The sequence below is a fragment of the Heptranchias perlo genome, chromosome 5 (genome assembly GCF_035084215.1).
Source record: "Heptranchias perlo isolate sHepPer1 chromosome 5, sHepPer1.hap1, whole genome shotgun sequence".
Taxonomy (NCBI): Eukaryota; Metazoa; Chordata; class Chondrichthyes; order Hexanchiformes; family Hexanchidae; genus Heptranchias; species Heptranchias perlo.
The window spans coordinates 93,731,013-93,756,701 of NC_090329.1; the positions used below are offsets into that span (position 1 = coordinate 93,731,013).

Here is a 25,689-nt window from a genome sequence, read left to right on the forward strand (position 1 = left end):
ACTTTTGCAGCCACCTCTATCCATGTTGCTCTGGTGCTGCTCTTCACTGGAAGGTGGTCCTTTTTGGACCTCCTTCAACAGCACTCGCAAAAGTTGCTTCATTAATTGAAAGCCCTTCTGTATTTGCTGTAGACATTTCCTCCCCTCTTTAAGAGCAGGATTGCTTTAAGACCAGCCAGCAGCTGTTTAAAAGCTGACCTTGCATTAGGATGTGAGATCTGCCATCCGACCTGCAGCACCCGAAAAACATTATGGCCCCCTCATAAGACAAATCAATTTTGGGGTTCAGATCATTGCTTGTAACCTTCCTATTATTTTCAGTATAATTAATCCTTAATCAATCACTAGATTACTGTTTGCATATCTGGTCAAACAACTGTTGCTAACATTGTAAATATAAGCCTAGCAGTTGTGCTCCTGGTGAAATTCTCATGTCACTCCTTCTACTGAAAGTGACAAGAGAACACTGTTCCTCAGCAAACCATTTGCATCTCTCTTTATCCTCTAGTTGTGTTTGTAGAAAAAGCAGAGGAACGAGAGTCAGGCCCCTCTGCAGCAAGCACTGCCAGCACTTCAGAGTATGTGGCATCACTCACTGTTTCCATCCCAAGCACCAGCCCAGATACATGCACCAGGGGAGGGGGTAATTAGATAATAAGGCAAGGAGGGGTGAGCAGGAGCAACTGAGGAGGAGCCATCACCCCTTGGTTGAATAGCCTGAGGATCACAGGTCCCGCTTTTCAAAAAAGGGAGTTTGCAGGGAATTGTGACCTAGAAATTCAAGCACGCAGTGGGGAGGTAGCGATGGCCAGGGGCCGATCGGTAGCCATGTGGCAGTGGAGGGGGGGGGGATAGGTGTCTGGGGGGGCAATCGAGGAGGGGGGAACGGCCTGCGTTCTTTCAATGTGGGATCAGGAAGAGTATTCTTGCTCCTCCTAGCTACACATTCAGGCAAGTATATTTTGATATCTTACCTTGTTGGTTGTGGCTTGTAGTGGTCCCTTTAAGGACCATCTTTTAGGCCTGGCTTTCCTGAGTGCATCCGCTGCTGGCAATACCAATACGGCAGGTGGCACACTCCTAGCTCGTAATGAGGTGCAGGCTTCATGACCATGACCACAAATCTAGGCCTTTACATAGAATTACATAGGAATATACAGCACAGAAACAGGCCATTTGGCCCAACAGGTCTATGCCGGTGTTTATGCTCCACTCGAGCCTCCGCCCTCCCTACTTCATCTAACCCCATCAACATATCCTTCTATTCCTTTCCCCCTCATGTGTTTTCTAGCTTCCCATTAAATGCATCTATGCTAGTTGCCTCAACTACTCCCTGTGGTTGCGAGTTCCATATTCTAACCACTCTTTGGGTAAAGAAGTTTCTCCTGAATTCCCTATTGGATTTATTAGTGACTATCTTAAAGTTCTGGTCTCCCCCGTAAGTGAAAATATCTTCTCTACGTCTACCCTATCAAACCCTTTCATAATCTTAAAGACCTCTGTCAGGTCATCCTTCGGTCTTCTCTTTTCTAGAGAAAAGAGCCCCAGCCTGTTCAATCTTTCCTGATAGGTATAACCTCTCAGTTCTGGTATCATCCTAGTAAATCTTTTTTGCAGCTTCTCCAATGCCTCTAATTCTTTTTATAACATGGAGACCAGAACTGTTCACAGTACTCCAAGTGTGGTCTAACCAAGGTTCTATACAAGTTTAACATAGCTTCCCTGCTTTTCAATTCTATCTCTCTAGAAATATACCCAGTGCTTTGCTTTTTTATGGCCTTATTAACCTGCGTCGCTACTTTTAGTGATTTGTGTATCTGTACCCTCAGATCCCTCTGCTCCACTACCCCATCTAGATTCTTATTTTCCAATGAGTATGTGGCCCCCTTATTCTTCCTACCAAAATGTACTAGCTCACACTTGTCTATATTGAAATCCATTTACCAATTACACACCCATTCTGCAAGTTTATTAATGCCTTCCTGCATTTTGTTGTAATCCTTCTCAGTATTAACTATACACCCCAATTTGGTGTTGTCTGCAAATTTTGAAATTGTACTTTTGATTGCCGAGTCCAAATCGTTTATGTAAATGGCGAATCCCAGCACCAATCCTTGTGGAACACCACTTCGCACCTTTGGCCAGTCTGAGTAACTACCTTTAACCATTACTCTCTGTTTTCTGTTTTGTAGCCAGGCCTTGTACAGGTTATTGCTAGACATTGACACAAACTGTGCTGTATTTTGTGTTAATATTACAGGATTATCCATCTTTTTGGCAAATATCAATTTATTATCACATTCTTGTATTTTCTGTTTTGTTTTTGCTATTTATATTGGTGTCAAAACAGTAGACCTACACTAATTAGGTATCAGCCAATAGCTCAGTTGGTTGCACTCTCACCTCTAAGTCAGAAAGTTGTGGGTTCAAGTCCCACTCTAGAGTATTGAGTATAAGTTCCAGGCTGATAATTCAATATAGTACTGTTGGAGGTGCTGTCCTTCAGATGAGACATTAAACTGAGGCCCTCTCAGGTGGATATAAAAGATTCCATGACAATATTTTGAAGAGGAGCAGGGGAGTTCTTCCTGGTGTCCTGGCCAATATTTATCCCTCAACCAAGATCACTAATAAAAAATTCTGTAAACACCATGTATTGTTCTATATGTATAAATGCGTAGGCTTCATGGAGCTCCTGAACATTTACCTGAGGAAGGAGGAAGTCTCCGAAAGCTTGTGAATTTAAAATAAAATTGCTGGACTATAACTTGGTGTTGTAAAATTGTTTACAATTAATAAAAAAAAGATTACCTGGTCATCATCATATTGCTGCTTGTGGGACCTTGTGTGCAAATTGATTGTTGTGTCTCCTAAATTACAACAGTGATTATATTTTAAAAACTATTTAATTGGCTGTAAAGCGCTTCGGGATGTCTTGAGGTCGTGAAAGGCTCGATATAAATGCAAGTCTTTCTTTATAATTGCATGATGATGTTTAACAACCATAAAATTTTACCACAGTTTTTACGTTCATTTATTTTGTGTCCTGTCCCACTGAGGACAGTGAAATGGTTTACTTTTCAACCATCAGGCATTCTTTAGCTGAGAATTGTTAATTTAGCAGAACAGCGCCACCACCAACCACTGGAGCAGAGGCATCCTGTTATTGTCCCTCTACAGCGCCACCAATGGCAGGAGCAAGAACTTCTTGTAAACGGCCCTCTACAGCGCCACGTCTGGTAGGAGGGGGGATCTGTTATAAAACTCCCTGCACATCGCCTCCTCCGGTAGGAGGGGGGATCTGTTATAAAACTCCCTGCACATCGCCTCCTCCGGTAGGAGGGGGGATCTGTTATAAAACTCCCTGCACATCGCCTCCTCCGGTAGGAGGAGGAAGTTGCGTTCGGTTGGAAAGCAGCCGGTAAAGGAGAAGCGCCGTCCTTTGACCCCTATTGCTCAGGAATCAAGATGGAGGCTGGGTGCGTTTGATAGATGTCAGAAATCGGCAGGTTTGTGAGAAGAGGTGAGAGGGGGGAAAAACCGCCCGAAAGATGTGGAGCAGGATGACCCGGTGAACGAGTGAAATGTGCGCGTTAAGGCGGGGTTGCGGGTAATGGTCGCGCCTCCTCCTTTCCCCGAGGAGCAGTGTCGTGCGGAGCAAACGGTTCAAAATGGCTTTTCTTCCCCAGCGCCCGGGGCTGAGCTTCTGTTAAAGTAAATACCGACCGGGACCCGGGCACTCGCCGCGCATTGGCGGTGGAGCAGCTCCGAGGGCACATTAACAGACGCTTATTGTTGGAAATTCGGGTTTTACCCCAGTAAACATAAGCATTTTTTAAATCAATGACGGGTTATGTTGGAGGTTGGGCTACAATTTGATTTTATTTTCAGCGGCGAAGGCCTAGGCCTAGGGTTTGGTATCAATTTAGGAACTGATCCTAAATCACCTACTGTTTTGTTTTATTGCGATCTAGAGGTGCAGCCTCCATCAACATGTGGTTATTGAAAAGACCAAAGCTGAATTGCTTAATTGTACTGCCAGTTTTTAAAATCTCCAGATGGTATATCTCTTTTTAAATTTATTGAGTTTTATTAGTCTAATGGATTCACTAAAACGTGGGACTGAAGCTCTTATCTATACCGGTTGAAATTCAGTTTGTTGACAGAAACCACAGTAAATATGAATCCGTTTTTAAAAAAAAATAAATCTGACCATTGGTGGCATCCATAGCTTATGTCCTTTCTCTCATGAAATGGCAGTCATGAGTTGCTGATAGAGGAGTTATTAAGCCAGAGATCCTACCTGCAAGTGTAAGCTGTCATTTTAAAAATAAGCTTGTGTGATAAATGGGAAGGGAGTAGAGGAGGGAGTGATTACATTGAAAATACACCCCTTTCTCCACTTTGGGTACCTTCTCTTTTAAAGCAATAAGTTGTGACTTGCATTGCTTTCATCTAAAGACTGCGCTGTATTACAAGGTATTGGAATCTTGATACTGAATGTTTCATCCATAGGTTTTTTTTAAAAGAAATTTTTGCTACTTTTTGTTTTCTACCCTCCTGAAAGCATTGGCTACTAGGGCAGTGTTGTCCAATACATTAGCAACTAATACTTGTGTACTTTTAATCTTTGTGTTTATTGGTAAACTGAAAAGCAGAGTGCATGAGTGTTTTCTTGATTGTTGTGTGTGCTTTACTTTGGTTACTGCTTGTATCTGCTAGAATGATGTGTAACATGGGTGAAAATGTTGGACTTCAGCACCATGGAAACACTAGTAACAATCTATGGAGAGGGGAGCTGTCATCGTTGTCAGCTTGACCAATAGGAATAACTGCTGCAGGTCAGCAGAAGAAAACCAGTCCAACCAATAAGAGCAGCTCCAATGGGGCACATTATAGCAAAGGGCAAGCAGCATCTAACTGCTTTCTGAATGGAGAGCTTCCAACTGGCGTGTCTCGTGTGAGTCAACATTCACCGCAATCCCCCGATGAAGTCAAAGTATTGCTCACGACTGCTTGACAAAACCTAGAAGCTATACTAAAATGTGTTGTCTTATAAATTCATGTCAGAATTCCAAACTTTGGTGAAAGAGAAAGACTGCACTGTTTTGGTGGTGGTTGTTTGTTAAATAAATATACAAGTGAAGTACATTTACCTGTATTGTGTGTAAGGTGTTTTTTACTAAAATTTGTGCATATGGCTAAAATGATGCTGCTGTAACCACACCTGTGGCCAGTCAGCAATTTCTGTTGGACAACACTGTACTAGGGTGTGATTCTACAGGTGCCAGTCGCCATCTTATCCGAGTGGCTATTATTTATGTGTGAGCCATGACTGAGTGGGACAGGCTGTTTAGTTGCACGGGATTGCCAAGCCTAATATTGTCCTCACTCAACATCCACACCCAGGGAGTACACGTGCATTAGGAGTTGGTAGATACTGATCAGGAATGGAATCTTGGTTGACTTTTTTTCTTCCCTCTGTGAGTAAACATAGCTGAATTATAGCATTCCTACCTCCTGCTGAGATGAACTATTTCAGCACAGACTGGAAATCAAACCTGGGATTGTCATGGCCTGTATGACTTAGCTACTGAATGGATAAACACTGAGCTATTGGGGGAGGGTTAGCATAACTTTTCTGTTTTAAGTGCAATATAGCTTGGACCAAAATCTCAGTAGTTTATAAGAGTGACTGTTGTGTAGCATATCAAATTGGAATTTAAAAAAAAAATAGTGGAATACCCTAGCAATGAGGAAGACTCTAAACATGTTGCAGTTATTATTTATGTACTCTTTTATATAAAGCCCACATTGAACAGGAACTAAGGTTATTTCCTTAGAAAAGAGTTGTGTGTGTGTTCAAAGCTTATTGGTTGCCAGGCTCTCTACTTTTGAGCTCCAGTTGCTGTATTGCAGTTTGTTGAGTTTGATTAAAGAGTATTGATTTCAGGATACGTTAACAGTGTAGGTGTGCTTTGTTGTGCATATGTCAATTTTGACTGACAATCCTGTTTTAAACAACTATCCTCATTTAACTTCAAAAACCGATAAATCAATATTTAAAAAATCTTATTTCAAAAACTATAGAAGTATTTTTCACATTCAATTTACAAATGTAGTTCCTCATCAGCCTGTAAATGCATTGTGCTGAAGTCCATAGAGCTACTCAATAATTCCAATAGTCGTCCCAAAAACATGTTTTATTGAAATAGATGCACTCTATAGAGGAGGCCTTCAATGAAGGATTTATGTAAGAAAGGCATTTAAAATATGGATGTGGAATATTTAGAGAGAGTAATTACAATTTGTAAGTTTTGATTACTTAGTCACATATTTATTTCTTATCCATTGTTTAATAGAACAGTAGTTTTGGCATTATTTAACATAATTATATAATGTTATAGAAAAAATAGCGCAGACGAGTTGTTTTTTCCCCCTTTTCTTTATGTAAACTTCTAAAGACTTGCATGAATGCAGAAAATATATAGTGTACTACTTAACCTTATACCATGTGATCTTGAAAGGTAAGGGACAGTAGATTAATTTCTGTGAAAACTGTCGACTGACTAAGCCATGATACCGTTATGCTTTCAATGTAGTTTTCTTTTTTAAAACCTGAAGTACGATGGTATATTAATGTATATTTGTGTTAGATTGCAGGGGTGACAAAACAGGATTCTGATTGGCTAAGAACAGGGTTAAAACCCCGTTTGGACTCTGAAAGATAGCAATGGAACAACTGAAATGACAGGAAGGGCCAGAAATGCAGTTGGTCTTATCAAGTTCAAGTTTTAAATTCAACTGATTGCTCCCTCTTCAGGTCTTTGTTCTTAACATTTAATAGAACTGCATAGCACCAAGTGTGCAGTGAAGAATGTGTGGTTTTAAATTTGTGTAAGTGAGAACTGGGGATGCTGATTTATAATGGAAAGTCACTGAGCAGATGGAGCATTTGAGGGTTGTAAATCCTGATATAGACCATACATTGCACCAGTCATAAGTTGCGTAGAGTGCCAGCGATCAAGTTTCAAAGTCCTACACTATGTTCTATAGTTATTTCTGAGGTGGTCTGTAAAGTTTAATTAAAGCTGCATGATTCAGCAACTTTTAATCCTTTATTTTGCTGAGAGGGGATGATTTATTAGAATGCTCCTGGTCCATTTCTTCCCATTTAACCTTTTGATGATCTGAAAATTTTTCCCAAGATTTTAACCAAACTTGATGATTAACCTTGTTTGGACACCATGTTCCTTTCAAAAATTTGTACGTGAAAGGTGTGTATTCTCCCCTGTGATGTCCTAAAGTGGTGTGCTCCTCATCTCAGCTGAGATGTGGAGATGCCGGTGATGGACTGGGGTTGACAAATGTAAAGAATCTTACAACACCAGGTTATAGTCCAACAATTTTATTTGAAAATCACAAGCTTTCGGAGGCTTTCTCCTTCGAAGGAGAAAGCCTCCGAAAGCTTGTGATTTTCAAATAAAATTGTTGGACTATAACCTGGTGTTGTAAGATTCTTTACACATCTCAGCTGAGGCTTCCGAGGGAGCAAAAGGAGACAATGTTAAGGCAAGCTCATCTGCAGTGCTCTCAAGTACTTGCTGATGTGGTCTGGAAACAAGCCACTTTTTTTGCCCTTTCAGTGGGGATTGATTGGTCTGGGAAAAGCTCAGGTATGGGGAGAAAAAAAATTGTGTGGTAGTAGGTATTATTAGAACCATCTATCCTGCAAGTTGTAAGACGTTGAAGTGATATCTCAGTGAAATCACGGAAGTTATTTCCTCTGAGTTCCTTTTCAAAACTGGTTGTACTCAGAACCATTAGTTAATGAAATCTGTGTACTGAGTTTTATTTTTATCATAGCATTTTCTTTCAGCTTCTGTTGCAAAGAGTTTAATGTGCATTTCTTACAATCTTATGTTTCATTTGCAATCAGTAGTGCTCATCAAAATAAGTGGCTGTAACAAAAATAACGATTTATGTCCACTAAAAATTGAAAAACCACATGAAAAAGTTGTTTTTCCTACAGTATTGCATGTACTTTAACTTTACTGTCATTGTGCATTGTACTTCAACTTAGTAAACTGAAACAAACATTGTTTTACAAATAAAAAGGATACTGTTTAAGCTGACTTTCAAATCCTAAATAAACTGGAATGAGACAAGGCCCACACAGACCTTATTCCTGATTTTTGTCCCAAAAATGCCTGATGCATGCCATGCGAAGGTCACATCTGCGATGATGATTATTGTCTTAATTATCTCCTTCAAATGGTCACTGATGCATAACTACTTTCTATTAGCTTCTGTGTCAATTGATGGTGGCGGAAGTGATTACAGAGTGCTGCCATATTTTGAATGTACTGTTGGCTAATTTTAAAGAAGGTAATTCAGAACAGGCACACTTGGAGGAGGTACCTAATGTAGATCTGATGACCTGACTTCTAACTTAAGGTATTGGTGCAGCTTGGAGTATTCAGATTAAAACAACTGCATTCCACACATTTTTGATTTCTTCTGTGATCAGACTGTGTTGGACAAAGTGATTTAAAGGACAGTTCAGTTTTGATGAATTTTTAGATAGTTTTGGTCAGCGGGATTTCCGTTTGATGCTGCATTCATTTTTTTAACTAGAAGAGTTGGGTCATATAGCTGTAATGCTCTTGTTGAAGATAGCCTATTATATAAAAGTATTGATTCTTAAATTGGTAATTTTATTGAAACATAACTATAAAAAACTGTAAAATGGAAATTGACTTATTGAATAGTTAAATTGGTTGGAAAGCTAAAGTTTGAAGACTCTGTGGCCATATATTCCAGCCATTAGATTAATTACAGAATTTGTCTTTTGTCTACAGAACATTAAAAAGAAAACATCAATTTTCTAAATTGGAACATAACAACATTTTGTGTGGACCTACAACAACAAAACTCTAACCAGGTCTGTTGACAAAAGATCTTTTTATTAGTGATTGACAATTCAAGCTGTATGTTAGTTTAGAAACATTTTAAGAGCACATTCTGAGACAATGAGCCAAGTATGTAATCAAATTGTTGTATATAGCTCCATAGATTGCATTTTTAGAATTATTCTATTGAGGATTATTAAATGTGGTGTATTTTTCAAAGTTAAATCAGAACTGATTTGAAAATGAGCATAAAACCTTCACCACTTGGTGCATCATCACCACTGAAAAGCATTGACCTTTTGAGTTAATCGTTTCATGTTTGGAGCAGTCCTACTATCTCAGCTGGCTGCTTTTTTTTTCCCTGTATCCTGAAACATATGCAAAGAGATTGTGTGTTTTTATTTGGTAATTTTAAACCACTGGAGGATCCAAAGTGCTGCAAAAACTTCCTGAATTATGATACAAAGAGGAGCACATTGAGAGGCGATTGGGACTGGTGCTGACCCCGTTTTTAGTCTGTCACACTTCGGTTTTGTCGCCATTACAGTTTATAGCAGTGGCAAAGTGAAGTCCTATTTTCTACCAAAACTTGGAAAATCAAAAGACAGGTTCGATCTGTCATTTTTGTGTGGTGATGTTGTTTCTTGTAGTAAACAGGAGCCAAGCAATTTGTTAATTTGCCTGTTGTTTGCTATTATAAATGATTGTAGTTAAATGTTCTGTGCTTCTGAATTTTTTTAATTCCCTTTTCAGCTTTTTCTTATGAACTATTTAATATCTAATATCCTATTTGGATGTCAAATTCACTTGGCGATTTTGCTGCATCTGACATCTATTTAGGATTCTAAACATTGCAAACCTTGCTTGACTTAGAGTCCAGGTATGGTAAAATGGCACATCAGGTCACCGCCCAAACCCTGCATATCCAAAAACTGTGATTTCTGCACTTCTGAAACTATCTCAAGTTCCCATACATTATTTTTCTTCTCACTTGAAACTTGAAGACAGACCAAGGAACTGTGAATTGAAACATACTACACATGCATCCCAACAGCCAAATTAAGCACAGTTGGCCATAGTAGGACTGGTTGGAAAAAATTAAATCCATATTTTTCCCTTTCTTGATTTTTTTTTTTGTTATGTTGTTGGAGTGTGACATAATAATCAATCTAATACTGTATTTTCCCTTGTAATTCATATGGCTAAGACCTGGAATTCCCTTCATTTCACATTCAATTGGTATATGGTTGGGAGAATTTTATCATGTTTTTCTTAGTTATTTTTTTTATTCGTTCATGGGACGTGGGCGTCGCTGGCAAGGCCAACATTTATTGACCATCCCTAATTGCCTTGAGAAGGTGGTGGTGAGCCGTGTGGTGAAGGTTCTCCCACAGTGCTGTTAGGTAGGGAGTTCCGGGATTTTGACCCAGCGACGATGAAGGAACGGCGATATATTTCCAAGTCGGGATGGTGTGTGACTTGGAGGGGAATGTGCAGGTGTTGTTGTTCCCATGTGCCTGCTGCCCTTATCCTTATAGGTGGTAGAGGTTGTGGGTTTGGGAGGTGCTGCCGAAGAAGCCTTGGCGAGTTGCTGCAGTGCATCCTGTGGATGGTACACACTGTAGCCACTGTGTGCTGGTGGTGGAGGGAGTGAATGTTTAGGGTGGTGGATGGGATGCCAATGATGCGGGCTGCTTTATCCTGGATGGTGTTGAGCTTTTTGAGTGTTGTTGGAGCTGCACTTGTCCAAGCAAGTGGAGAGTGTTCCATCACACTCCTGACTTGTGCCTTGTAGATGGTGGAAAGGCTTTGGGGAGTCAGGAGGTGAGTCACTCGCCACAGAATACCCAGCCTCTGACCCGCTCTTGTAGCGCGAATGTTACTTGCCACTTATCAGCCTGAGACTGGATGTTGTCCAGGTCTTGGTGCATGCGGGCACGGACAGCTTCGTTATCTGAGGGGTTGCGAATGGAACTGAACACTGCAATCATCAGCAAACATCCCCATTTCTGACCTTATGATGGAGGGAAGGTCATTGATGAAGCAGCTAAAGATGGTTGGGTCTAGGACACTGCCATGAGGAACTCCTGCAGCAGTGTCCTGGGGCTGAGATAATTGGCCTCCAACAACCGCTACCATCTTCCTTTGTGCTAGGTATGACTCCAGCCACTGGAGAGTTTTCCCCCAGATTCCCATTGTCTTCAATTTTATTAGGGCTCTTTGGTGCCACACTCAGTCAAATGCTGCCTTGATGTCAAAGGCAGTCACTCTCACCTCACCTCTGGAATTCAGCTCTTTTGTCCATGTTTGGACCAAGGTTGTAATGAGGTCTGGAGCCGAGTGGTCCTGGCGGAACCCAAACTGAGCATTGGTGAGCAGGTTATTGGTGAGTAAGTGCCGCTTGATAGCACTGTCGACAACACCTTCCTTCACTTTGCTGATGATTGAGAGTAGACTGATGGGGCGGTAATTGGCCGGATTGTATTTGTCCTGCTTTTTGTGGACAGGACATACCTGGGCAATTTTCCACATTGTCGGGTAGATGCTAGTGTTGTAGCTGGCAAGCAATTGTTATAGCAGTACAAGCAATTCATCAGGGTAGGTTCAGCCAGTGGATGTTTAAATAATGCAGGAGGCCACTGTACATTACTGATGCATTTGATCACTTTGTTTTGGTAGAACTTTCTGTAATGATCATGGGGGATGATTTAGTTGTCGTGGTCCATGTCGGCACCAATGACATAAGGAAGAACAAGGAGGAGGTCCTGCTAAGGGAATATCAGAAGCTAGGAACTAAATTTAAAAAGCAGGGTGGTAATCCCAGGATTACTACCTGAGCTACGTAATAATTGGCATAGGGATAGACAGATCAGAAAAGTGAATGCATGGCTGAAAGAGAGTAGTGTGGGAAGAAGGGGTTCCATTTCACTGGACACTGACACCAGTACTGGGACAGGAAAAAGCTGTACCACCTGGACATGCTCCACCTGAACAGGAATGGGACCTAAGTCCTAGCGGAAAGGATAAATAGGGCGGTGGATAAAGTTTTAAACTAGTAAGATGGGGGGAGGAATCTGGTAGCGATAACAAAATCCTAAAGATAAAAGAAACAGTAGATGAGTGTAAAGATCAGGCCAAGGTAAGGAATAAAGATAACAAACGGTGAAGGAACAAATATAGTTATGAAACAGAAGTATAAAAGGACTGGTAAAAATAAAGTAAAAGGAACAACTATGAAAGACGAATTAAACTGCCTGTAAAGCAATGTATACAGTGTCCAAAATAAAATGGGGGAACTGGAGGCAATAATCCGTAGAGAGGAAGCAGATGTAGCAAGAATAACTGAAACTTGGCTACTAAATATTGCAGGTTATAACATAATCAGAAAGGATAGGGAAGGAAGAAGGGGGTGGAGTCGCTGTACTAATTAAAGATAACATAATGGCAGTAGAAAAAAGGGACATAACAAACAGAATCCATATGGATTGAAATAAAAGATACGAAGGGATCGATCACGCTGATAGGGGTATACCACAGACCACCTAATAGGGGAAAGGAGGTGGAGGAAGAAATAAGTAAGCAAATATGTGAAATGAGTAAAGGACATATAATAATAATAGGCCATTTTAACTATCCCCAAATAAACTGCCAAGAAGAGATAGGTAAAGGGGTACATGCAATGGAGCTTTTACAATGTGTGCAGGACTCTTTTCTCACACAGTATGTAAAAAGCTCAACAAGAGAAGTGCTGCTAGACCTAGTAATGGGAAATGAACCAAAACAAATGAGAAGTAAGTGTAGGGGAACATCCAGGCAATAGTGATTACAACATAATACGGTTTAAATTAAAGATTGAGAAGGACATAAGTAAGACAAAGACCAAAGTAATAAATTGGGGAAAAAAAGCTGATTTTTTAAGGGGATGAGAATGGAACTAGGGAAAATAAACTGCAATCATTTACTGATAAACAAAGAATTGGAACAGCAGTGGGAAACATTTAAAACAGTGATCAATAGAGTCCAGGAGAAATATATCCCACTAAAAAGCAAGAACAAACTAGCCAGTAATGATACACCATGGATGGTAGTGTAGTAGATGTAACATATTTGAATTTTCAGTAGGCCTTCGATCGGGTGCTGTATAGTAGACTCGTGACTAAGGTCAGAGCATGTGGAGTCGGGACAGGTCGCAGAATGGATAGCAAGCTGGCTACAAAACAGAAAACGGAGAGTAGGGGTTAAAGACAATTACTCAGACTGGCAAAAGGTGTGAAGTGGTCTTCCACAATGGTGCTAGGACGACATGATCGGAAGCACTGGTGCGGAAGGCTGCATCATCAGAACAGATGCGACGGAGACAGAGACATTGGAAGAAGGGAATAGAGTCCTTACAGGATGATGTAAATTGTCTCCTTTTCACCATGGACGTCCAGTCCCTCTACACCTCCATCCCCCACCAGGATGACCTGCAGTCCCTCTGTTTCTTCCTTGAACCGAGGCCCAACCAGTCCCCCTCCTCCGCCTGTCTGAACTTGTTCTTGGGTTAAACAACTTCTCCTTTGACTCCACTCACTTCCTCCAAATAAAAGGTGTCGCCATGGGAACCCTTATGGGTCCCAGCTATGCCTGCCTTTTTGTGGCATACATAGAACTTTCTTTGTTCCAGTCCTACCCTGGTCCCCTCCTTCACCTCTTCTGGTGCATTGATGACTGTTTCGGCGTTGTTTCCTGCTCTCGCCCTGAACTGGAAAATTTGATCAACTATGCTTCCAGTTTCCACCCTTCCCTCGCCTTCACATGGTCCACCTCCAACTCTCCCCTTCACTTCCTCGACTTCTCTACCTCCATTCCTCGGGATAGGCTGCTAACCAATGTCTATTATAAGCCCACCGACTTCCACAGCTACTTTGATTATGCTTCCTCCCACTCTGTTCCTGTAAGGACTCTATTCCCTTCTCCCAATGTCTCTGTCTCCGTCGCATCTGTTCTGATGATGCAGCCTTCCGCACCAGTGCTTCCGATCATGTTTTCCTTTTCCCTCAACCAAGGATTCCCTTCCATTGTAGTTGACGGGGCCCTCAACTGTGTCCGTCCTATTTCCTGCACTTCTGCCCTCACCCCTTCCCTTCCCTCCCGTAACCATGATAGGGACCCCTTGCCGTCACCTTCCACCCCACCAGCCTCCACATTCAACATATCATCCTACGCCATTTCCGTCACCTCCAGCGTGATCCAACCACCAAGCATGTCTTCCCCTCGCCTTCCCTTTCAACATTCCGAAGGGACCACTCCCTCCGTGACACCCTGGTCCTCTCTTCCATCACACCCAACACCCGCTCTCCTCCCCAAGGCACCTTCCCATGTGAGCGCAGGAGATGCAACACCTGCCCCTTCACCTCCTCCCTTCCCACCGTCCAGGGCCCAAACACTCCTTCCAAGTGAAACAGCGGTTTACTTGTAGTTCTTTTAATTTAGTATACTGTTTTCGCTGCTCACACTGCAGTCTCCTCTACATTGGGGAGACCAAACGCAGACTGGGTGATCGCTTTGCTGAACACCACCGCTCTGTCTGCAAGCGTGATCCTGACCTGCCCGTTGCTTGCCATTTTAATTCCTCGTCCCACTCCCACTCTGACCTGTCTATCCTTGGCCTCTTGCACTGTTCGAATGAAGCTCAACATAAGCTTGAGGAACAGCTCCTCATCTTTCGGTTAGGCACTTTACGGACTCAACATTTATTTCAGTAACTTCAGATCATAACCACTGCTTCCATTTTTTTTGGTCAGCTAGTGCTGGTAATGGTTCTGCTGCCATTTACAGCTGTTCCTGACCAATCTTTTGTTTCTTTCCTGTCCCATTACCGCCCTTCCATGTCTTGCACCATCATCCCTTTTGTCATTTAATCACTCCTGCCCTCTACCCTATCACAAACCTTCCCTTTTGTTCTTTCCTCCCTCCCTTCCCCTCCCCCTCTTTTCCTGGCTCTGTACTTGCTTAAAAACTTTAACTCTTTTAACATCGTTCAGTTCTGATGATAGGTCTTCGACCTGAAACGTTAACTCTGTTTCTTTCTCCACAGATCCTGCCTCACTTGCTGAGCTTCTCCAGCACTTTCTGTTTTTATTTACATAAATGATTTGGACTGGGGAATTAGAAGTACAATTTCAGAATTTGCGGAAAACACCAAATTGGGTGTATCGTTAATACCGAGGAGGACTGCGAGAAAATACAGGAAGGCATTAATAAACTTGCAGAATGAGCGTGTAATTGGCAATTGAATTTCAATATAGAAAAATGTGAGGTGGTACATTTTGGTAGGAAGAATAAGAAGGCCACATAATCCTTGAAAACAAGAGTCTAAACGGTGTAGAGGAGCAGAGGGATCTGGAGGTACAAATCACTAAAAGTAGCGACTCAGGTTAATAAGGTCATTTTTTTAAAAAAAGCAAAGCACTGGGGTTCATTTCCATAGGGATAGAATTGAAAAGCAGGGAAATTATGTTAAACTTGTATAGAACCTTGGTTAGATCACACTTGGAGTACTGCGAACAGTTCTGGTCTCCAAATTATAAAAAGGATATAGAGGCACTGGAGAAGCTGCAAAAAAGATTTACTAGGTATAACCTCTCCGTTCTGGTATCATCCTATCAGGAAAGATTAAACAGGCTGGGGCTCTTTTCTCTAGGAAAAAAGAAGACTGCAGGGTGACCTGACAGAGGTCTTTAAGATTATGAAAGGATTTGATAGGGTAGACATAGTGAAGATGTTTCCACCTGTGGGGGAGACCTGAGCTAGGAGCCATAAATATAATCAATCCAATGGGCAATTCAGGAGAAATTTCTTTATTCAGAAAATGGTTAGAATGTGAATCTCGCTAGCATGTGGAGCGGTAGAGGCGAATAACATAGATTTATTTAAAGGGAAGCTAGATAAACACATAAGGGAGAATAAACAGTGGCTTGGACCTATTGGGCTGAATAGCTTGCTTCTGTGCTGTACATCCTACGTAATATTATTTGGATGAGCTCTTAAGTATACAAAGCTAGGTTTCCTTTTGCTTCAGAGGAATACATTTGTACTAACTAATGGTTAGTTACTGCACCAGTTTCTATTTGTATTTTCTGTGCTGAGGCTTGGTGTATTATTGTGTTATGGGGAATCCTCAGTTTGAAACAAAGATTGGAAAGGGTTGGCATTTCAAGTGACTTCATAAGGAATACGCTCTTATATTTGTATGCACTTCCTGTCCTCCAGTTCAGATGATGCATGCTGTCTAATACAAATACCTGTGTTATACTTTTAAAAAGTATAAAGAACCAAAAGTAGCCATGTGCAATGCATAGGAAAAAAAACTCCAGGAACAGAAAGTATCAGAGTCACAATGTCTACATACTCAATTTATCATTCCACTATCAAAGCCAAGGTCTGATCTCTAGCTGAAAAGCAAATAACCTTTGAATGAACTCACCCAGTTTTCACTGCAACTCTACCTTGACTACATTACCTCGTCCACATTTCTCACCTTTTTAGACGCAATTTATCCAACATCCTCTTCTCCTTAAACTCCCTTTTTGTCCAGACCTCAGCCACCTGCACTAAGCTCTTTCTGCCTATTAGCCCTATCCTTGTTGACCTGTAATGGTTTTCTGTCCATTGAATTTAAAATCCTGTTCCTAGTCCAGAGCCTTGCCCCACTCCACTTTGGCAACCTCATCCAGCCTTGCATCCTCTTCTGTGTTTATATGTCCTCTGACTTTGGCATTCTGTGCATTCCATCCTTTATCTGCTCCACACTTGGTTGCAGAGCCGTCAGCCATCTTGGCCCTATTCTCTCGAATTCCTTTGCTTCTCTTTGTCTTTGAAAACGTCCTTAAAACCCATATCTTTGACTTATCCGTGAGTTACCTGTTTCAATTCGCCCATGTAGGCTCAAATTTCATTCCTTCCTCAGTGAAGTACCTTGGAATGTTTTCTACTTAAACGTGCTCTATAACTATCAGTTGTTTATTATCAATTTGAATTTGTAACCTTAAAGGGAACTACACTCCCATTTTGGCAGCTGAATAACACATTTTGCATTACATGATGTAACATTCCTAGCCTTATAAAACAGGGTATGAGTGTCAGTTTGGCTGAGTTGGTAACAGTTTTGTCTCTTGATTCAACATTGTGGGTCAAGTCCCATTCTAGGATTTGAACAAAAAATCTAGGCAGACACTTAAGTCTAGTACTTACTGTTGAAGGTGCCATCCTTTAGATGAAACTGAGTGAGGTTTCATCTACCTGTTCAAGATCCTATGAACTATTTGAAGAAGAGTAGTGAGTTCTCCCAGTGCCCTGGCAAGTGTTCTTCCCTCAACCAAAAATAACAAGATTAACTGGTCACTTACTTCATTGCTATTTTTTGGTGTGTGCAAATTAGCTGCTGCATTATCTGTGTGATAATAGTAAGTACACTTCACAAGCTTGTTCTTTCTGTAAAGGATCTCCCAGCAGACCTAATAGTGAAACAAAAAAAACCTGGCCATCTTTACGATAAATTAAATGAATGGCTCTTGTCTATTACTTGTTTGTGTTTTAAAGGTTGATATATCCTGATTGTGAAAGAAAGCATTTATATAGTACTGTTCATGTCCCAAAGCACTTCGCAGCCAATTAAGTACTTTTGAAGTGTAGTTACTATTGTAATATGGGGAAACTCAGCAGCCAATTTACGCACAGCAAGGTCCCACAAATGATAATGAGATAATTGATCAGATAATCAGTTTTTAGTGATGTTAGTTAAGGGATAAATGTTGGCCAGGACACCCAAAGAGCTCCTGTTCTCCCATGCAATACCGTCATAAAGGATAGGAGTTTTATTTAAAATCAAATCCCTAAGTTTTGTGTGTTCTCTTAACAGCCAGCATTGGCATTCATGGAATCTATGCTTAATGACGTACAAAAAAACAATAAGATATTTTGTTCTTGGAGAACTGGCTGAAATGACCTTGGAATGAGCTGGAACATTGTATAGCTTTATACAGCTGTAATGTTGTACTTGAAGATGTACTATTATGATCAAGACCAACGTAATCCAAATGGAGGAGATTGAAAAGAAGTGGCTGGAGAATGTTAAAAATTCTTAGTTGAACTTTGTAGTAATGTATATGTACAATGCCATGTTTATTTTTGAGTTTCTGGCTTGACTTTTATGTTCTCATTGATGGGCTGTATTAGAAATATAATGCATATTGATTACTTTATCTTGCTTTACTGTGATTGTATCTGTATATTACTGGCACAAGCCACAGTAAAAGTTAATAGTACAGAACTAATTATCATTATTAAAAATAGTATGTCTGCACTCCCAGGCATCTCACTCCAGATGTTGCACTGTTACTGATGCAAAATAAAACAATCTTTAAAATGGTGGGTGCTTCTGAGCTGCAACCTGAAGTTGATGAGCCCTTTCTAATCTGCAGAGTTCCCTGACCAAGCAGCAATTAAATTCTGCGACCATGGATTGTGCTCACACACAGCAATTAGACTTTCTGGTCCTAAAGGAATAGATAAGTTTAAACGCAGCTCCATCTTAGCAGAGTCATGACTGGGAAATTTTCTATTGTGAAAATGTTGATATAAAATTGTGACAATAGGAAGCAAGGATAAATGTGGACAGGAAGTACATACATACACAACAAATTGAATATCACCCAAGTTATGAATTTTAAATTAGCATAGCTTCAAGCATGTTCAAATCTAAGCTGAATAGAGCTGTGTTTAATGAGATTGTCGTTGTAAGTATAGTGAATGTTTTTTACACGTGATTCAGAGCTAATATTGATGCTGTAAAATATAGGATTTTTTTTCTTTTTTAGGTTCAACATTTTTTGAAAGTGAAACTTGAACATCAAAATGGTTCGATCTAACTCTCGATCTCATTCGTCGAGATCAAGGTCTCGTTCTCGCTCCAGCTCGAGATCAAGATCTCATTCTAGATCACGTTCCAGGAAAAAGAGATACAGGTAATGGCTTTGGATGCTGTTCACTTCTTAATGCAAGATCATAGTATTTTAACTGTATAGTATTTTTGTATGATTTGTTTTTTTCAAACTGTTGTGTTGAGGGGCTATTGATGTTTATGTACATAAAATTAATGGTTTTATCCCAAACTGTTAGGCTACTTTTTAGAGAATGGTCAGAACTGTAGGGCACAAAGATTTATGAAACTTTGTTTTTTAAAAAAAAAGTGTGCTTTTGCTGAGAGGATGTGGATGCTGGGAATAGAATGGCATTGCACTTCCAGGGCCCAGGGTCAACATGAAGTATTCACAAGTCAGATACAGTACAGACAGATGCAATTCATGTTTCCATTTATTCTGCCCTGCAATGCATCGTATCACCAGAAGAATATTTCCTAATGCAACATTTTAGTCACACCACAATGGTGGAAGCATAATCAATAATTGCTTTTAAAAGGGAAGTGGATAAATATTTAAAACAGTAAAATTTAAAAAGGTCTGGGGAAAAAGCTAGGCCTTGAGACTAAGCAGATAGCTCTTTCAGAGAGCCAGCACTGGCATGATGGACCAAGTGACCTTCTGTGTTGTAAAATCTATGATTCTGCCAATCTTCATTGTGTTTTCTAAGTGAATCAGATAACCAGTGATTAGTTTTATACTTCGGATTCATACCCACAAAGAGCTAGGTTGAGACTGATCACTTTGGATGCTTTGATCCCCTCCAACGCGATTGGATTCAAACTCGGGTGCCAAAGGTGAAAGGAGTCCTAACTCGTGTGATTCTGTAACTTTAAAAAAAAATTCTATTCGCGCTAAAGTGTTCTTTTAAGTATAATAATTATTTCTTCACGTTACATATAGATGTGTGATCAGAGGCACGTATTACATTATTAAGTACTTTTACTAGTTTTAAAATTACGTGGTGCCTGTAGGGAGACAACCATACATTAGCTTTTGTTAATTTTGTAAATGTGACTAGGCAAACAGCAGTCTTCCTATTACATTTTACAATTGGTCCTAAACTGTTGAAATTAATTTTAGGCTAACTTTTTTTTGAATCTTGTAATTTGAAGTATTACACAAGTGTTTGTTGCTGAATAAATTTATACTCTAGTTCAGCTACGGAATAAGAAAGCTCATTTGGAAATTACACCAAAGAATGTAACTTTTTTATAGCTTTTATTTTAAACTTCACAGGTTGTGATTCTATGTGCAGTGCTTATTTTCCAGGGTTTAAAGATAAATAGCTGACAGCAACTTATGTTAAAGGATTTCAAACATTTTTTTTAAACAGTTGATACTTTGAAAAGTGTAATCGTATTTGATCTTCACTTCAGCCATTATTTTCAAGGCGTTCTGCCCAATAGTTATATAAAAGGACAAGAATAATGGACAAACTAGAAGGGAGCATTTGGTGGATTGCAAAACCTCCAGTTGGGTGAGATTTGTAATATTGGGTTTGCCTTTTTTTGAAAACGTGTAGAAATGCCATTATGTTTTTAGCATGTAGAAACACAGAAATTTTGTTAGTATAGTTGCTCAGGATGAAAGCATGGTTCCATTTCTATGACAAATCCTATAACATAGGTTGCAGTCAGCTGCCTTTCTTCTATCTTTGTTTTTTTTTCAGAAGTTGGATTTTGAAGATTGAGTGGGTTGGGTAGAACCCATGATAAAGACAAAAAGCGGATTGCATATATATAGCATCTTATCACGTGTCTCAAACATCTCAAAACGCTTCACTTGCAGTGAACTACTTTGAAGTGCAGTGACTGTTATCTAGGCAAATACGGCATCCATTTTGTGCACAACAAGATCCCAGACACCACAGTGAGATGAATGCCAGTTAATCTGATAGGGCAAATTGTATGTAGTCTGTGGAGGGAATGGGCCTGATAGTTTCTATGTTCTTAAAGTCAAATGTACTTGTCGTCTGGTTTAAAAAACCTTGAGTGTAAAAGATTTTTTTTCAATTACATATATATTTGTTTTTGGATGTGTTTTTCACTTGATTTGAGTTAATTTTTCAGCATGTTGAACATTTGTTAATGTAGCTTTTAGGGCATTTCAGTTGCTATTTATTTAATGTGTTGAAAGGTTGCTTACTGAATCTTTAGAGCAGTTTAGACGCTGCTCATCTAATTGCTCTACAGTAAAACTGGTAGAAGCTTTCTCTATATACTGACATTGCTTCTGTGATCTACAACCCTTATAGCTTTTAATTATAAACTGTAAAATGAGCTTGAATTTCTGAGAGTTAAGAGATACTGTAATGGAAAACTTACTGTATTACAATTAACATTACTTTTTGTATTCTGATCTGTTACTTATGGATTAAGTAGTGCTGTTTGTTGTGACATTTTTTTTCTGTGGATTCTCTCAGTTCTAGATCTCGTTCCAGATCCTACTCTCGATCTCGCAGTAGGGATCGTAACTATTCCAGAGATTATCGGGATTATCGTGGTAACCGAGGAATGAGACGTCCCTATGGCCATCGTGGAAGAGGGAGAGGATATTATCAGGGAGGACCGCGATATTATCGAGGAGGCTATAGGCTCAACTGGCAGAATCGAAGGCAGTCTCGTAGTCCACGACGAGGCCGATCAAGATCAAGAACGCCTAAACGTAGATCAATATCTCAGCGATCCAGAAGTCGATCTCGACAGTCACACCGGTCCTCCTCTGCTAGGTCACGTGGCTCATCGTCTTCCCGTTCCTCATCTCGCCACAGCAGATCCCCAGTGACTTCAAAACGGCGTAGATCCCTGGACAAACGTGCAAAGAAAACCGAGGGAACAGTTTCACAAGAGGAGTCTGGAAAGAGCAAGCAAACAGAAAAAGCTGCAACAGATGTAAAATGTGAATCTGATTCCACCAAGGTGCACAATGAGTTTCGTAAATCTCCTCCAATCCGAAGTGAAAGCTGGGCTGGGCTTTCGACCTACAATGACAATAGTCCAAGATCCCATCATAGTCTGTCTTCACTTCCTAGCCCACCTAGCCTCAGCCCTACACGTTCTGTTCCTTCCCATCACAGTTTGTCACAGGCTGCGCCACCTAGGCTGAGTTCATCACAGACCAGTCCACCGTCCTCCAGTTTGCAGCACAGCCCTGAACAGCATAGCTCCTCAGGGCATAGTGCATCACAGTACAGCCCTTCCCAGTGTAGCCCAATACAAAAAAGCCCGACAAAAGTTGTTTCAACACAACACAGTGTTCCAAGGGAAGAAGCTCGACTGAAACAGTCTGCTTTTTCTGGTGATACTGTGGATCAAGAACTCCCTAAAGCCAAATACCTAAAAAGGTAAGTGTGATTTCTTACAATGCCCTTTGAAAGCAATTTTTGTTTTCAAGAGCAGTTTAAATGACGAAGAGCACTTCTGGAATAAATAAGTATTGAAGAGATTGCTTTAGGAGGGCAAAAACTGTATAAAAATTGATCTAATGAAAAATATTACAGAATTTGTGAGAGCTAACTTCCCCTTGCTGAAAAGCCGTGTTGTCACTACTTACTTTACTAGTAACAGACCATATTTCTGTTTGTAGTGCTTTCTCTAGTCTACTTTGCCTAGAACAAATTTTTTTTTTGTTGCTAATTTAGTTGATTTTTAAGTTCTTCTTACATATGCAATCTTTTTTTCAAGTTTATCTTGTGCCACTCTAGCCATCCTCAATATGTTTTGCTATTTGCCCCACTGGAATTCATTCTAAACTTGACTTGTTGATTGTTGGTGTCTGTAGTTGAAATTGATCGAATTACTTTGAATAAAAATGTGTAGGATTGATCAAGTTGTTTGGGTCTGACAGGGAGAAATTGGAGAAGGTGGCAAATGACCAAACTAGTAGTACAGAAGTTAAACCAGATAAACTTTAGAGAATTCCAATAAATAATAGAACCAATAAATTAAAAAGAAATCAATTTTATAATTTATCTGAACTTGATGTTCAGATAAAGCACATTATAGAAGTGATAGAAATACTGAAGCCACTAGGAGCATTCTATTCTGTTAAGGACCCCACTTCCTGTTTTAGTAGCAATCAATCTTTTCAATAAATCATGAACTTTTAAAATGTGCTATTCTGGTTGCAGAAGAATTAGTGTATTTTTTTCATTTCACATTGTTTTTCTTTTTCTAAATATAGGTACACCGAGGATGAGGAGAGTAGAACCTTTGTGCTGGATAGAGGGGATGGAAGAGAGAAAGACGCTCAAAAGGAAAGGGGATTGGAGAAAGACAAGGCAAGGGGGAGGGAATGGGGGGATAAAGGAGGAGTAGATTATGGTGGTTCTAAAGGTGAGTACTTTAGAAGGGAAGCAGAAAAAATGTCATATTTAACTGAGTCCTCCGAAAGACACAGACTGTCTATTATGGATGGATTGTCTGATGAAATGGCCGAATTGGATAATTACCGACCAAAATATCAGTACAGTGTGACCAATCAAGTAGAGAAGGAAAAGGGCTATGGAACTGAATCTCATTGGGATTTTGACTATGAGGAAAGTAAATATAAAACAAAAATTGTAGTCAAAGGGACAAAAGATCATGACAGGTATGAAGATGAGAGGTCTTACAAATTTAATGTGGCTAGCTTTTCATCTAGTGCAGTTAAAGAGAAGCTTAGGGAAGAAGACAAGTATGCAGAGAAAAAATATGAGGAAAGAACAGCACCCAAGAAAGAACCTGTCTCACCTGAGCCAGGGAAAGGTGAAAAGTTCAAAGAGCTCTACGATCCAAGCTCTTCGTTACCACAACAAAAGAACACGGACGTCCGAGAAAGGGATAAAATGTCTTTCACAGAGGAAAGTCTATCTAGAATGAAACCTGTACCCACTACATCCTGTCAACCTGAAGTGAAATTGAAAATGACTGCCTCCCAGTTTGAAGACTCTGTGCGGTAAGTTGGTGCTCATTATTTTTGTGTTGTGGTTCTTTGTAGACTGTTGCATGTGTGCTTAAAATTTTAGAAAAATTATCTTTTGTAATCTTGTACATATCTATTTACCACTAAGTCATAATGAATATATGCAGTTTTTTCCCCCTTGTATCCTTTTTTCCAGTTGAGGTTAAAAAAATCTGAGTAGGTAATCTGTTGTAAATAATGGAAATGTGAGAGTGATTAGAAGTGGTGTTCATTCGCATTAATGGATAATTTAAGTCTACTTTTTAAAAAAATGGTTACTTAAACTAGCTGAGAAAATTATGAAGTATAATGTCGAGTACCATGTGATCGCAATAAAAATATAGGTGGGTGATCTGTTGATTTGATCTGAATTGTCCCCTATCTTCTGTCCTCGCCATTCAGTGGTTCCTCTGTATAAATAGCGACTTCCCAACAATAAGCATATTTAAATGAAAATAGCTTTTCCTGCCTTGGCACTTCAAAAATCAGCCTCCAGACAATGTAAATGGAGCCATTTTGAGATTGAGTGGTTTGCTTCTATAATACTACTTTGTTAAAGTACCCAGAGTACCATGGTTTTGTAGGGGCGAAAGAACTTTTTGAAGACATTTAGCCATTATCTTTAGCATAAAACTAATATTCTGTGGCATACAGCATGCTACTTTATAACACCGTAGGTCTTCCTCACAAGTGTAAATATATTTAAGGGAGAAGAAAGCTTTACAAGATTGAACTTCCCTTCTATGTACTGGAGACAAAAAACCCTCTCCAACCCCATTTGGGATATTGTAAACTCAGTGAAGCCCTTCCCTTCCATGAAGACCAACTGTTTTGAGTCTTTGCTTGTATCCTAATTAATCAGGACTCAGAAAGCAAAATATTTTCCCAGTAATACATTACTAGATATATAAAAGCTTGACCATAATTATGTGTTGAAAAATTGCTGGGAAATTTATACAGCACTACTTGTGCTGAAGTAACATTATTAACAAATGGAGAGGAAATATGGCAGCAATTTTTTTTTATTCGTTCATGGGATGTGGGCATTGCTGGCGAGGCCACCATTTATTGCCCATCCCTAATTGCCCTTGAGAAGGTGGTGGAGAGCCGCTTTATTGAACCGCTGCATTCCATGTGGTGAAGGTTCTCCCAAAGTGCTGTTAGGTAGGGAGTTCCAGGATTTTGACCCAGCGACGATCAAGGAACGGCGATATATTTCCAAGTCAAGATGGTGTGTGACTTGGAGGGGAACGTGCAGGTGGTGTTGTACCCATGTGCCTGCTGCCCTTGTCCTTCTAGGTGGTGGAGGTCACGGGTTTGGGAGGTGCTGTCGAAGAAGCCTTGGCATTGCATATGCTTGTACCATAGAAACAATTGTATGTCTTTTTTACTGGAATAAGCACCTCAGACAAATACCATAATATAGGTTAAAGTGTTCAATATCTTGGTAAGTGAAAAATGGTTTGGGTGACCTTATGAATAGTAAGCACTCATTTATTTTCCAAATCCACTCCAGAAGTGTCAAAAAATCAGTGAATCGGCCTCGTGAGATCACTGCTGTATATTCTAATGATATACGTAGACCTCTTTGAAAAGTGGATGAGAAAGGTGAGAGGCACGAGTATGCTCATACGGAGTTTTTAAAAAAAACAGTTTCTTTGATTATAGTAGAGGATTGGAACTAATAGGATAGCTCTTTCAAAGAGCCGACGCAGGCACGATGGGCCAGATGGCCTCCTGCTGTGCTGTAACATACTATGATACTAGGACTATAATTTTTTGAATAGCCTCCCAATTTGGATGGTGTAGTATATTCCAGAGAACAATGGATGACGTAAACCCAGAAGCAGGGCTGTAGCCCATTCTGTTGC

General features: G+C 40.1%; 1 protein-coding gene across 6 annotated transcripts in view; it reads left to right on the plus strand.

Annotated features, from left to right (window-relative positions):
• Positions 1–3,420: 3,420 nt before the first annotated feature.
• The window catches only part of LOC137321935 (bcl-2-associated transcription factor 1-like), a 51,727-nt gene continuing 29,458 nt past the window's right edge, over positions 3,421–25,689 (plus strand). For 5 of the 6 annotated variants that reach the window (XR_010962926.1, XM_067984808.1, XM_067984810.1 and 2 more), the window contains exons 1-5: positions 3,421–3,523; positions 8,862–8,944; positions 18,773–18,919; positions 21,300–22,220; positions 23,060–23,812. Coding sequence is in view for 5 of the 6 variants with exons in the window: in XM_067984808.1 (XP_067840909.1) it covers positions 18,810–18,919; positions 21,300–22,220; positions 23,060–23,812 (1,784 nt within the window). In the remaining variant the exon portion in view is untranslated. Of the gene's footprint in view, positions 3,524–6,671; positions 6,824–8,861; positions 8,945–18,772; positions 18,920–21,299; positions 22,221–23,059; positions 23,813–25,689 lie in introns of those variants that run through there. The other variant, XM_067984809.1, reaches the window with a different exon arrangement.